Source organism: Schistocerca serialis, chromosome 6, assembly GCF_023864345.2.
Source record: "Schistocerca serialis cubense isolate TAMUIC-IGC-003099 chromosome 6, iqSchSeri2.2, whole genome shotgun sequence".
NCBI classification, from domain to species: domain Eukaryota; kingdom Metazoa; phylum Arthropoda; class Insecta; order Orthoptera; family Acrididae; genus Schistocerca; species Schistocerca serialis.
The window spans coordinates 216,808,839-216,823,015 of record NC_064643.1 but is presented as its reverse complement, the minus strand read 5'-3'; the positions used below and the strand labels follow the sequence as shown (position 1 = coordinate 216,823,015).

At 46.4% G+C, this 14,177-nt stretch overlaps 1 protein-coding gene across 1 annotated transcript in view; it reads right to left on the bottom strand.

Annotated features, from left to right (window-relative positions):
* Nucleotides 1-3,075: 3,075 nt before the first annotated feature.
* Nucleotides 3,076-14,177, bottom strand: part of LOC126484582 (protein unzipped) — a 107,248-nt gene continuing 96,146 nt past the window's right edge. The window contains exon 5 of the mRNA XM_050108145.1: nt 3,076-5,770. Within this exon, the coding sequence (XP_049964102.1) occupies nt 5,218-5,770 (553 nt within the window). The 3' untranslated portion in view covers nt 3,076-5,217. The remainder of the gene's footprint in view (nt 5,771-14,177) is intronic.

Below are 14,177 nucleotides of genomic sequence, written 5' to 3'. Positions count from 1 at the left end.
CAGTGTCCTGACTTGTTTTGTGTTCCAAGGAGGATCAGCTCCGTCGTTTGTTAATTTATTTGGTATAAATCTCTCAATTGCTGCCGATACTATTTCTTTGAATTCAAGCCACACCTGGGCAGCACTTATTTTATTAATTTGTAAGGAGTGGAGGTTGTCTCCCAGGAAAGTGTGAAGTGAATTTTTATCTGTTGTTTTGACTAGGTGTATTTTTCGTTTATTTTTGGATGATTTGGGGTTACAACAACCGTTTACTGTTTGCGTGGGCTCATGAACTAACTGCTCGAAATAATTCCCAGAAAATCCGCTTAGCAGAATTTCTGATGATGTTTTATGCGTACCTCCGGAATTAAACGTGTACTTTCGCTAACATATCGATGGTAAATTATAGTCAGCACCAAATGAGTCGGATACGTGTTGGAAACCCAAGTGAACTTTTCTTTGAACCCTCCAGCAATTGTATCATCTGAATTGGGAGTTCGATAATAGGATCCATTATTAATTTCTTCCGATTGCCAGCAATGACCTTTGCCCATACTACTATGTACTTCAATTTCGTGACAAGAGAAACTAGTTCTAACAGCAAAACACGCCACTGCCAACCGTGATTAGCCTGTCCTTTCGGTACACCGTTAGGTTCTTCGCAAAAATTTCGGCTGAGCTTATCTCCGGCTTTAGCCAGCTTTCAGTGCCTATGACGTTTTGAGCATCAATGCTTTCTTTTAGTGCTTGGAGCTGTGGTACTTTCCCAACACAGCTACGACAGTTTACAACTGTTATACCAATGGTTCCTGTATCTATGTTCTCTCTGTGTTTGGCTTGCACCTTTTGTGACTGAAGCCCTTTTTGTGTTTTCCCGAGACCCACTAACCTAGAAAATTGCCCAGTCCACACCACACTGCCCCTGCTACGCGTGTAGCCGCCTCCTGCATATAGTGGACTCCTGACCTATTCAGCGGAACCCGGAACCCAACCACCCTATGGCACAAGTCGAGGAATCTGCAGCCTACACGACCGCAGAACTTTCTGAGCCTCTGATTCAGTTCCTCCACTTGGCTCTGTACCAAAATCCGCAATCGGTCTTGCCGACTAAGCTGCTTTCATCTCGCAAGCAAGACTGGCAGCCTTGATCACTTCTGTTAGCTGCTCGAAACCAGAGAGAATCTCTTCCGATCGAAAGTGACACACATCATTGGTACCAACGTGAGCCACCACCTGCAGCTGGCTGCACCCTATGCCCCCTATGACATCTGGAATAACCCATTCCATGCGTGGAATGACTCCACACTGTATGCACACAGAGTGCACACTGGCTTTCTTCCCATTCTTGGCAGCCATGTCCCATGTCCCTAAAGGACACCATAACGCACCTAACGCTGGAGCTCCCAACTATCAGTAATCCCACCCTCTATGATTTACCGGGTTTTGCAGGCTGAGAGATTTCCTCTGAAACAGGACAGGCGACGGCATCTGGCTGAGCGACAGTGTCAGCCACAGACAGCACCTGGAATCTGTTTGTCAGACTAACCGGGGAGGCCTTAAGTGCGGCCCCCTGGGAAGTCTTTCGCTGCCTGCTATGCACTGTGGTGACCTCCTACTCAACCACAGGTGACGTGTCAATGGGGCTTGCCACTGGTGAGCACTGATCGGGGACTCTCGCGGTTTGGGCGTCTGTTGGATCCCCACAGCTGGCCCACAACAGTGGTGCCCATCCACTACAGCTTCAAGCTGTGTAACTGAAGCCAACACAGCCTGGAGCTGACAGCGGAGTGTCACCAACTTGGCTGGCAGCCGCACACAATAATCACAGTCCCCATCCGTACATACTAAATACTGTGGAAAACTGCAGTACCCAGACAAACGGGCTAGCAGCACGTGCTGCAGATCTCTACCGTAGACGCTGACGAAAGCGCAGGAACTAAGTCTAATAACTTAGATTAATGTGCAGAGATTCAATAACCTAACTGTCGAAGCACTCAGGTGAAACTAAATAATTCGCCCGCGATTAATTGTTACAAAATCGGTTTACTTTCCGAAGCAAACGAAAACGGGAGAATTGTGTTTATTAGACTCAAGAAACTAAACTACCAAAGCAGGCAGCTGATATTATACAATTCGCTTCTGGTTAGGATCTCATAAAAGTCTCAAAATCGGTTACTTCCATTGTTGCTGCGTCTGTCTCGGCCGGTTACTGCTGGCTGGCTGACTGACTAACGCCAACAAACAGGCACTAGCTTTCAGTACAAACAAACGACTATCGACTCGCGCTACGGAACTCTACTGTAGATGCTGATGAAAACGCAGGCACTGTGATAACACAGAAATGACGACAAAAATGTTTTAAAATGTGCTTAGGCAGGACGTAGTGCGCCTGGAAATTCTCTGACAGAGAATAATGCTAATATGACACTTTTCGTATATAACATATAGTGTAGTCAACTCTTCTCCTGTTTTCACCGAATGTAAATTACTCGGACTAACGAGTATTAATAACTAAATGAAATGACTCCCTGATTTTGATATAGAGTAGCCAAATATTGAATAAAGGTTGAATATAGACATAAGCGAAATAATACTCGTATTTTACATCCACCATCTAGTATTAAAACGTTTGTGAAACGTGTGAATAAGCTTGAAGTTATCTCATCATTACTTCTCTGTATGCTTTTACGCCACCGACAAGATTTTTTCCTCCGTTGTGGTCTATACGTGACATTTTCATTACGTTTACAAGCGGTATTCTGCTAGAGCACATCGTTTATGGTGGCAATATTTCGGTATGAAGTATCCAGTTTTAAAATTTGCTGCAAAATCAGTGAGCTGGGCGTCATAGATCCGCGATGCTGACACTAACATTTTACTTTTACAGTTTATAAACATACGACGATGTCTTCATGGCAAATTACATTTTTTTTAACACACCATTTAAAAAATATTTTACAGCCTTCGTTTCTCTTTCCACTGTTTCTGAACACTTAAAGATCCTTTTCATGATTTAAAATGTTCACATTTTCGAACTTCTGCACTCCTTTATGTTTCTTAGTAGGATGATGTAAGTAAAGTAAAGTCTCCACATAATTATATTTATAGTTTATCATGGCAGTTTGGATAAATATTACAATTTTGTTATAGACATAATTTCAACTGGCCAAATCTTATTTTTTTGTAACATGTACTTATTTGGAAATTTGGAACATCACAATGACTTAAGAATATTTTCTTTATAATGTTCAGAAAAAATGTCAACATGAGAGATGCAACTGAAGGAGTAGCAAATTACAGTTAACAGTGAAAATGGCGGCACATGCCAAAAAGCTGCATCTCTAGGAATTTGTATACTATTTCTTGATACAGATATTTCAATACATAGGAACATGGACTACATACCTATTCACAAAATAAAGGTTAGAATGTTTTGTACTACAGCACTGCAATAGATGCACATCACTGAAATTATTTGTTGTTCTTGAAAATATAAACATGTATCATAAAATATGTTTCGAAATTTTATCAAGTGGAGAGACTCCTATTCATTTAACTGATCTCCTTAGAGGATACTTATCATACGAGCGTCCCTTAACCAACTTTGCAGTACAAAATATATCACACAATTACTGGACAGCCTGGCCTTGCACACAGACGTTTACAATACAGCATTTAATGTTGGACAGCTTCTCTCCAGGCGGGTCTTTCTCGCAGCACTGACAGATTTGTGTAGACGTGACTCAGTTTCTCGAAGCATATTACAGGTACGTTATCAACCAGACTATTTTGGAATATTGTAATAGTTAAGCACATAATAGGTATAGACAGAGTTTGCTGTTCTGCAGAACGTTCCTTTACTTACTATAAGCAACAACACAGCAGATATAATAAATAAATGCAGGATAAGCCAAGACGGATTCATCACCACGATTTATAGTTTGTTTGGATGCGTTAGGCCGCTTTCAGACCAACGAGAGTGATTAGTGGGTAATATAGCATTATAAGCATGGAAGTATGCCAATGTAACCGTTTGTGGGCGCAAGAGAAAGAGGTGGGGCAGGTGGAGAGTCTCGTATAATTTTAAAGACGATCACTGTGCTCGAGTATCTGGCCAGCTACACTCTTGGCAAGAATATGCGATTGTATTTCGCTTGTATAGCATAGAATAGTAACTCCCACGTTACCTACACGTCGAATTCAGAGTTTTCGCGAAAAGGCTTTAGAGGCGTCGAGCCTCCCGGCTCGTACAGTGGTGCACCTGCAAGAGAACACGCACTGCATGCACGCTCCTCGCTGTCCACTCCCTGCCTACAGTCTTCAGCTTATTCTATATATTTATTTACACAAGCTATGTACACAATGTAATTATATTACAATCTGGGTGAATGGAGGACAACAACATCAAGTAGCGAAATGCACTCCTCTCAGTTCGACCCGCGTCATCTGCATCCCAGATTTGCTTTTTTATACTCCGCAATAAATATTCGCGTTGTTCCGAATCCACTCGAAACTTTTGTTTGCTTTTGATGATAAGCGAAATTTTACCGCCTCTACTTTTGTCACTAGTTTAGTGTGGAACCCCGAATTTTCAGCCCCGTGCACTACGTAAGGCGCTGAATTAGACTAGCTCAAATTTTTTATGTATTCGTTTCCTGAGCTGTGTCTCCGAAAGCGTTTTCCGCAGCGAAACTGTTTGAAGGCGCCACCGACGGAAACGAGGACAAGTATTGATTCCGCGGACGTGTGACGCAGCAGAAATCCCCGCGTCATTGATTTATACCTTTGGAGGCGCAGATGCCGGCGTAGGGGATACACGTGGGAGGCAAGGAGCACCTCGTTAAGGTGTAGAGAACGACATGCCGCGAAGTTGCGGAGCGAGCTCGAAAAGTTTTGAGGCCCCTAGGACAGTAGAAGGAAAGGCAGACGCGTCACTTGTAGTCGCACAGCGCACGTATATGAGTGGCGACACAGCTATTCTGGTGAGGCTTAGAGAACGGGGCCAGTCTGGGATCACTGAAGAGACGAGAGGACGCGGGCGGCAGCGGACGCCCAGCCGCCGGGAATGTATCGACCCGAGTAAGCCTATCGCTCGAGGGCGCGCCTGCACACCGCCGGCGGCAGGTACGTCGGAAGGGAAGGAAAGTGTCGGAGAAAAGGGAAGAGAGAGAGAGAGAGAGAGAGAGAGAGAGAGAGAGAGAGGTGCGAGTGGAGGCGAGCGTCCTGGAGAGGCGCCTATGTCGCTACTCGCTGCAGGGCGGCGGCTGCCGTCGCGACGACCAAGATGACGCTGGCGGCGGACGACCCGGCGGCGCTGCCTCCATCACCGTTGGAGGTTCCCTCCGCGCCGCGTCCCTTCTTGGCGCCCTCGGGGTCCTCCTCTTTCTTGAGCGACGACTGCGCGCCTCCGGCGGTTCCCTCGTCCGAAGGCCACTTGGCCACTTCGTTGTCCGCGGAGCCCTCCGGATCGTCCGGCTTGGGCTTCTTGCCCTTCTTCTCCGGCGCCGGGGTCGTCGTCGTGGTGGTTGTGGTGGTCGTGGTGGTGCTGGTGGTGGTCGTGGTGGTGGTGGGCACCAAGCTGTTGTTGGCCAGGAAGTAGACGTCGCTGAACTCCGCGCGCACGTCGCGCAGCTCGACGTCGCTCAGCACGCCCTGCAGAGGCCGCGCCAGCGTCTCGCCGTCGCTGTACGACGCCACCAGCGTCGCCTCGTACGGCGTCTCCTCCTCCGTCAGGTTGCCCAGCAGCGTCACGTTCACGGCCGTGCCCGGCTCCAGCTCGTACTCGGCGCTGCGGGCAAACGACACCGGCGCACAGTCAACACCACGCCATTCCAAATCGGCAACAGAGCCTTACCAAAAATGGGTTCAAGTGGCTCTGAGCACTATGGGACTTAACTTCTGAGGTCATCAGTCCCCTAGAACTTAGAACTACTTAAACCTAAGTAACCTAAGGACGTCACACACATCCGTGCCCGAGGCAGGATTCGAACCTGCGACCGTAGCGGTCGCGCGGTTCCAGACTGTAGCGCCTAGAACCGCTCGGCCAGAGCCTTACCCCAAGCGATATCGAGTGCACCAAAACGGTATCTGATTTAACATTGAAACACTCTTTGCTGACTCATATGCGCAACTCTATCAGAGACAGCAAAGAGCCGTTGAACGGAATGGACAGTGTCTCGAAAAGAGGATATAAGATGAACATCAACAAAAGCAAAACGAGGATAATAGAATGTAGTCGAATTAAGTCAGGTGATGCTGAGGGAATTAGATTAGGAAATGAGACACTTAAAGTAGTAAAGGAGTTTTGCTATTTGGGGAGCAAAATAACTAATCATGGTAGAAATAGAGAGGACATCTTCAACTTTTGTAGACCTGTCTTCCTCAGTTGCGTGTAATATTACGGTATATTGATAATTTTTACTTATGGACCGTCTGACAGCAACTGAATAAAACACAATTTTAGTGCCAAACTCGTTTCGCCTTTATTTTCTGCAAGGCATCATCAGTGGCAGGTTGCGTGGAGAATTTCTTACATATTACGCTCCTGTTGCATTTTTGGTGTTGTTGTTCTTCTTATGAGTGCCAATTTGCGTTTTTTCCCCCCCCACATTCCACAGCACTATGAACTGAACTCTTGTTTGAAGTAGAGAGGATATAAAATGTGGACTGGCAATGGCAAGGAAAGCGTTTCTGAAGAAGACAAATTTGTTAACATCGAGTATAGATTTAAGTGTCAGGAAGTCATTTCTGAAAGTATTTGTATGGAGTGTAGCCATGTATGGAAGTGAAACGTGGACGATAAATAGTTTGGACAAGAAGAGAATAGAAGCTTTCGAAATGTGGTGCTACAGAATAATGCTGAAGATTAGATGGGTAGATCACATAACTAATGAGGAGGTATTGAATAGAATTTGGGAGAAGAGGAGTTTGTGGCACAACTTGACAAGAAGAAAGGACCGGTTGGTAGGACATGTTCTGAGGCATCAAGGCATCACAATTTTAGCATTGGAGGGCAGCGTGGAGGTTAAAAATCGTAGAGGGAGACCAAGAGATGAATACACCAAGCAGATTCAGAAGGATGTAGGTTGCAGTAAGTACTGGGAGATGAAGAAGCTTGCGCAGGGTAGAGTAGCATGGAGAGCTGCATCAAACCAGTCTCAGGACTGAAGACCCAATAATTTTTAGGGTTTCCTATCTCAGCTGGTAAAAATAGAAACCTTACAGGAGCACTTTGACGTCTATCTGTGTGCCTACCTGTCCGTCTGTTAACACATACACTGAAGCGCCAAAGAAACTCGTATATGAATGCGTATTCAAATACAGAGATATGTAAACAAGCAGAATACGACGCTGCGGTCGGCAAACCCTATGTAAGACAACAAGTGTTTGGCGCAGTTGTTAGATCGGTTACAGCTGCTACAATGGCAAGTTATCATTATTTGACTGAGTCTGATCGTGTTGGGTCACAGCGTTTCCGAGGCAGCGATGAAGAGTGGATTTTCCCGTGCGCCCATTTCAAGAATGTGCCGTGAATATGAGGAATCTGGCTAAACATCAAATCTCCGACATCGCTGCGGCCAGAAAAAGATACCGCAAGAATGGGACCAACGACACTGAAGAGCATCGTTCGTGACGGAAGTGCAACCCTTCCGTAAATTGCTCCAGATTTCATTGCTGGGCCATCAACAAGTGTCAGCGCGCGAACCATTCAAAGAAACATCATCGATATGGGCTTTCGGAGCCGAAGGCCCACTCGTGTACCCTTGATGACTGCGCGGCACAGAGCTTTACGCCTCGCTGTGGCCCGTCAACACCGACATTGGACTGTTGACGACTCGGAACCTGTTGCCTGGTGGGACGAGTCTCGTTTCAAATTGTATGGAGCTGGTATGGAGACAGCCTCATGAATCCATGGGTCCTGCATGTCAGCAGGGAACTGTTCAAGCTGGTGGAGGTGTGTAATGGTGTGGAGCGAGTGCAATCGGAGTGATATGGGGCCCTGATACGTCTAGATACGCCTCTGACAGTTGTCACGTACGCAAGCATCCCGTCTGACCACCTTTGTCCATTCATGTCCATTGTGGATTCCGACGGACTTGGACAATTCCGGCAGCATAATACGACATCCCACACTGCTACAGAGTGGCTGCAGGAACACTCTTCTGAGTTAAAACACTTCCGCTGGCCACCAAACTCCCCATACTTGAACATTATTGAGCATATCTGGGGATGCGTTGCAACGTGCTGTTCAGAAGAGATCTCTATCTCCTCGTACTCTTACGGATTGATGGGCAGCCCTGCAGGATTCAATTATTTCCAGCACTACTTCAGACATCAGCCTAGTCCATGCCACGTCGTGTTGCGGCACTTCTACGCGCCCACGGTGGCCCTACACTGTATTGGGCAGGTGTACCAGTTTCTTTGGCTCTTCAGTGTATTTTTCTCAGGACCAGGTAAGAGGTGTCTGGTTGACGTTTATGTCATGTACTAAGTAAATTCTCTGGTCCCGTGACGCTGTAAAAACTCTTAAGCTTCTAAGTCAATGCACTGAAAATATACGGCCGTTTATTTCATATGTTCTGATACACGCAAACTCACTATTCAAGACCTGAAAATGAACTTTCTATATACTTGTCGGGCCCCATGGCCTAGCGGGTTAGTGTTTGTCTGGAAACCGACAGGCCGCGATATCGAATGTTGGTCGGACTTCAGATTTTCGGTCTTCGTTCTTTCACCTCTCAACGATTTGAGCAGTCGTCAGACACAACACATTATTCAGCTTCCACGTCCCCTTTACCCGGTTGGATAATTGCGGTAGGTTAGGCAAACGCAAGTCGCCGAAGTGGCGCCCAATAGAAAGACTTGCACTAGGCCATTGAGCTACACGAAATTTTTGTTTTTATCTGTATACATCATTAAAGTTGTTTAGAACCCCCACTTGATATCGCCACAGGCGGACCCGACAGTATGAAACGAGGCGAGGAGTATTGTGTTGTCAGTAGAGAAGCAGTAAGAAGAGTCGGTCCGAAGACCTCAGTGACTTCGAATGTGCGCAAGTTTGTGGATGTCACTTGACCAACAGATCCATCAGAGACATCAGAACTCTTTTATAGCTGCCCAAGTTGACTGGTGGTGATGAGAAGTAGTGCCAAAGTGAATATCCTATCCAGAGCCAGTAAAAGTATTACGACCGATCGAGAACTAATTCGATGTTTTTGTGGTCCGACATTTATTGAGTGAGTTGCTAAACCACGCTGGTACCTGATCGGTATTTCATTCGGCAGTTGAACTTAGGTAGACAGCATTATCGCTTACGAAATTCTTTTATTGTATATCTCAGCGTCGGGCGCACAAATAGTGTTATCTTCTTAGGAAGACATCATCAAATGTTTTGATGTTTTTACATAGTATCTGAACAGGCCAAGAGAGGCGCTCACAGTGGGTAAATCTGTATCATTTTCATTAAGGCATCTTAACCAACATGTCACGCTTAGTAGCAGAGAAACGATGCTAACGTGTGGCACGCTTGATATGACCGTGAAGGAGAGAGAATGCGGGGGACACTGCAGAATAGATCAGGGAAAGGTGGGAAGAGGAGTGTGCTGCCTCTGTCTGCTGTCTGGCGTTCCTGGCGCCAACAGGTTGCAGCACGGCTCTTGCATTGCATTGTTGATGTGCCAAGAGGCGTGAAGTGCAAAGCGACACTCGGACGTTGCCAAGGTCACCGCGTCGCTTCGTAGTCGTTATAGTTGGTGCGCGGCTCGCCAGCGGAAGAGCTAACTGGTGCGTGACACTCTTCATTATTCAGTTAGGGAGAGTCGATTCAACCTCAAACTGAAAGACACACCTAAGAATAAGGAAGGAGGCGTAAGGTACGCAAATAAAGTGTATTGTAAAACAAGATGGAGGACATTGCGAAAGCTTCCGCGGCCAGGATCAGTTGACATAAAAGTGTTGTACCGCGTCATAGTGTCCAGTAATCCCAGAAAAAGGCCACAGTAACCGTTGGCCGAAATGTTGGTTTCTCCAATATAGTTTTCTATTATGCGCGGCACTAAGCTTAGAATTACGTTAAGATGAAGGGTAGTTACATTTTCAGATAGTGGACCCAGCTTCTTAGAAGCCTGTGGGACAGGGGAAGTAAATTTTCAGAGAGACATAGATCCGTAAATGTTTAGTTACGGAATTACGGCTAATAAAAGATTTTGGCTGAAATTTAGCAACTGTACCTGGACAGACATATTGTCTTCGAGCTATATAGCAATTGTTTATGAGTTGTAACTGGTTTTTTCAGTCACAGCTGTGAGAAGATATATACGTGATGAAGATCGTTTTCGACCGTAGGAGGCCATCCACACATCTCGACTCACTGGTTACAGTGTAACATCTGACATTCGCTGTCGCGGAACGGCGCTTACATACGGCAGTTGTGTACGCGTAACAATAAAAGTTGAGAGAAAACATCGGGAAACCTACTGCGACTTAGGGTCTCAAACAGAATAATTATCTTGAAACTACAATGAAATGAACAACCTTAGCTGCTTACAGGCGTTGACATACGTCAATGGGGACAGATGAAAATGTGTGCCCCGACCGGGACTCGAACCCGGGATCTCCTGCTGACATGGCAGACGCTGTATCCATCTGAGCCACCGAGGACACAGAGGACAGCGCGACTGCAGGGATTTATCTCTGGCACGTCTCCCGCGAAACCCACATTCTCAACGTATTGTCCCGCACTACATTCGTAGTGCCCCCGCCCATTATACTCATTACTCGCGGCGCGTTGCCGATTCCCGTAAGAGTTCGGACACTGTTTGTGCATTCGCACAGAAGAAGAAGAAGATAGTCAAGTGGCCGGTGAGCCTTATATATATATATATATATATATATATATATATATATATATATATATATTAAGATGGTGTCTGTTCTTTCGGACATGTGCGGGACAATACGTTGAGAATGTGGGTTTCACGGGAGGCGTGCTAGAGATAAATCCCTGCAGTCGCGCTATTCTCTGTGTCCTCGGTGGCTCAGATGGATAGAGCGTTTGCCATGTAAGCAGGAGATCCCCGTTCGAGTCCCGGTCGGGGCACACATTTTCATCTGTCCCCGTTGACGTATGTCAACGCCTGTAAGCAGCTATGGGTGTTCATTTCATTGTAATTTCATTCTAACGAGCTGCATGGTTACCGATGGTATCTGTTATTTCGGACATGTCCGAAAGAACAGATACCATCTTAGTATATATAGAATAATTATCACTCTTCGTGTACGCATATTCCGAGACTGTGGGATGCCAGCTGTCACTAAGGTTTTACGATATTGAAGTGCCTATGATGTTTAGAAGGTCGGTTGCGAGCCACAGGAAATTGGCACTGCGACTACTACAGCCGGTATCAGAATACATAAAATGTATTCACAGTCGCGAATACCGACAACCATCAACTGTATAATGGATTGACAACAACCAAAATTTGTGCTGGATAGGGAATCGAACCCGGATACATGGCTGACAACATATAGATATTTGGGGGTGACCGTGAACCCGCTCGCGATAAGCGGGAAATCCGGTGATGATGATGACGATGTTGATGATGATTGATTGGTCTGTGGGGCGCTCAACTGCGCGGTTATCAGCGCCCGCACAAATTCCGAACCTTTGCTCAGCCCAATCTCGCCAGTTCCATGATGATGATGAAATGACGACGACAACACAAACACCCAGTCATCTCGAGGCAGGTGAAAATCCCTGACCCCGCCAGGAATCGAACCCGGGACCCCGTGCTCGGGAAGCGAGAACGCAACCGCGAGACCACGAGCTGCGGACGGGAAATCCGGGTTTGGTTCCCGGTACGGCACAAAATTTCACTGTCGTCATTCCATTATTCAGCTGACAGTTGTCCGTATTCGCAACGGCGAATACGTCTCACTTTGGTTTTAGATGAGTATGAATGAATTCTTCAGTTGTATTTAAAGGTCTTACGGACATCGACTGTCGCCTGTCGAGATGCATTGGGCGGTTACCCCCGTCTTACGAATGACTGTCCGGTGTTTTCATAGAGGAGCTTGAAAATGGTGTATTGAGGGATTCATTCATACTCAAATAAAAAAAAAATAATTATCAAGTTTCCAGCAGCTGTATTTAATCGCTCACACGCGTGAGCTTTAGAGGTCCGTTAGAGTTGCTGGCAAGGTTAAACCGTAAAGAGACGTCCAGAGGGGACAGAAAATATTGGACAGCAATGATAGGAAGAGAGATTTCAGCTCTGGCGACGCCGACGTCTGCGCAGCGCCTAGCGAGCTGGCGGCCAGGGGCGCTCGATACGGGAACGTGGTCACGCTTGACAGAGCAGCGCAGCGACTCAGCAAACACCTGCTCTGGGCGGCCGCACTCACTCCGAGAGCCAGTTCGTTTGATTTGCAAAGCAGGGTGCCGTGCTTTGCCTACCCTCCACGGGGGCGCGCCGCCTCCTAGGCACGTCGCCAACTAAAGGTGTCGCCGCGGCGCCAACTCGCACGTTTGCCAACATATGCGCGACTTGTTTTTTTAGTGTGTGGTTCGTTTGCTGTCAATGCTGCACGAGCGTACACCACGTAAGATCGCCTCGAAAGTGCAATGGCTCGTGCATCTACGCTTCCCAGGAGGTCAGTCTCCCATGAGCCATCTGAAAACAAATTTCGCGAGTAAATGTCCAAACGATCGAGGTTCTGCCAGTTCATGGGAGTTTAGCACTCGTGTTGATCACCTCTTACGAAGCTTCGGACATATTGAAATTCTCAGATTAAATCCACTCCCATTCCCCGCCGCCCCCCCTCCATGTAATTCGCTGCACATCACAAGGAGCAAGGCTACCAATTAGGACAATTTATTTATTTATTTATTTATTTATTTATTTTTTAGAGAGAACGGTTGTGCCCAAAACCAACTAAGACAGTCAAGGCTGCTTCCCTTTCTACCGCCCTCATCACTTATTAATGATTATGGACCCCCACATCCTCTCTGTCTCCCGCAGATAAACCAATGAATTAATAAATTTCCAAAAATTACGCTTTTTGCTCTATACGCACAGCGAGGTGGCAGAATGGTTGAGGGGCTGGACTCGATTCCGGGAGGAGCGAGATTCAAGTGGGTCTGGCTTTTTTTAGACTTTCCCAAGTACTGAAAGCGAGGGTGAGGTGGTTACGTAATTAATGGAATATTAAACATTGGATCAATCTCATATAATTAGCCGCGCGGGATTAGCCGAGCGGCCTGGGCGCTGCAGCCTTGGACTGTGCGGCTGATCCCGGCGGAGGTTCGAGTCCTCCCTCGGGCATGGGTGTGTGTGTTTGTCCTTAGGATAATTTAGGTTAAGTAGTGTGTAAGCTTAGGGACTGATGACCTTAGCAGTTAAGTCCCATAAGATTTCACACACATTTGAACATTTTTTTCATATAATTAGGATTAATCACATGTGGTTGTGGTGGTGGTTTTTGGGGGAAGGAGACCAGACAGCGAGGTCATCGGTCTCATCGGATTAGGGAAGGACGGGGAAGGAAGTCGGCCGTGCCCTTTGAAAGGAACCATCCCGGCATTTGCCTGGAGCGATTTAGGGAAATCACGGAAAACCTAAATCAGGATGGCCGGACGCGGGATTGAACCGTCGTCCTCCCGAATGCGAGTCCAGTGTCTAACCACTGCGCCACCTCGCTCGGTAATCACATGTCAAACGGCTCCTGTCCAGAAGCAAATTCTCATCCTCGGGTTAAATACCCAAGAAGATGCAAGTATTAAAAGTTAAAAAAATGACTATCAAGTCATTTTTTTAAAATACTGAAGACCACGTCCCACACTCATGTTTTGAGCCATGGCGAAAAGAACCTCTGATCGAAATTCATATTCACTACAACTAACATTTGATATTCAAATTTGTTGGTTTGGCCAACTCAAAACCAAACCTACATTCCAAAAGTCACATAGAAATAAATCAAATTTTGTCCGTATGAATTATCAGTATGCAGCGCAGTGTGAGATGTTATAAAGCTTCCTGCCAAATCAAAACAATGTGCCAGACCCAGACTTGAACTTTCGCGGACTGTGGCCTTGCCGTGTGAGCTATATGAACACGACTTAACCTTTACTTCCGTTATTACCTTTTTCATACTTACAAAACTTCATGTAAGCTCTCCTGCATACCTTGCAGGACTAG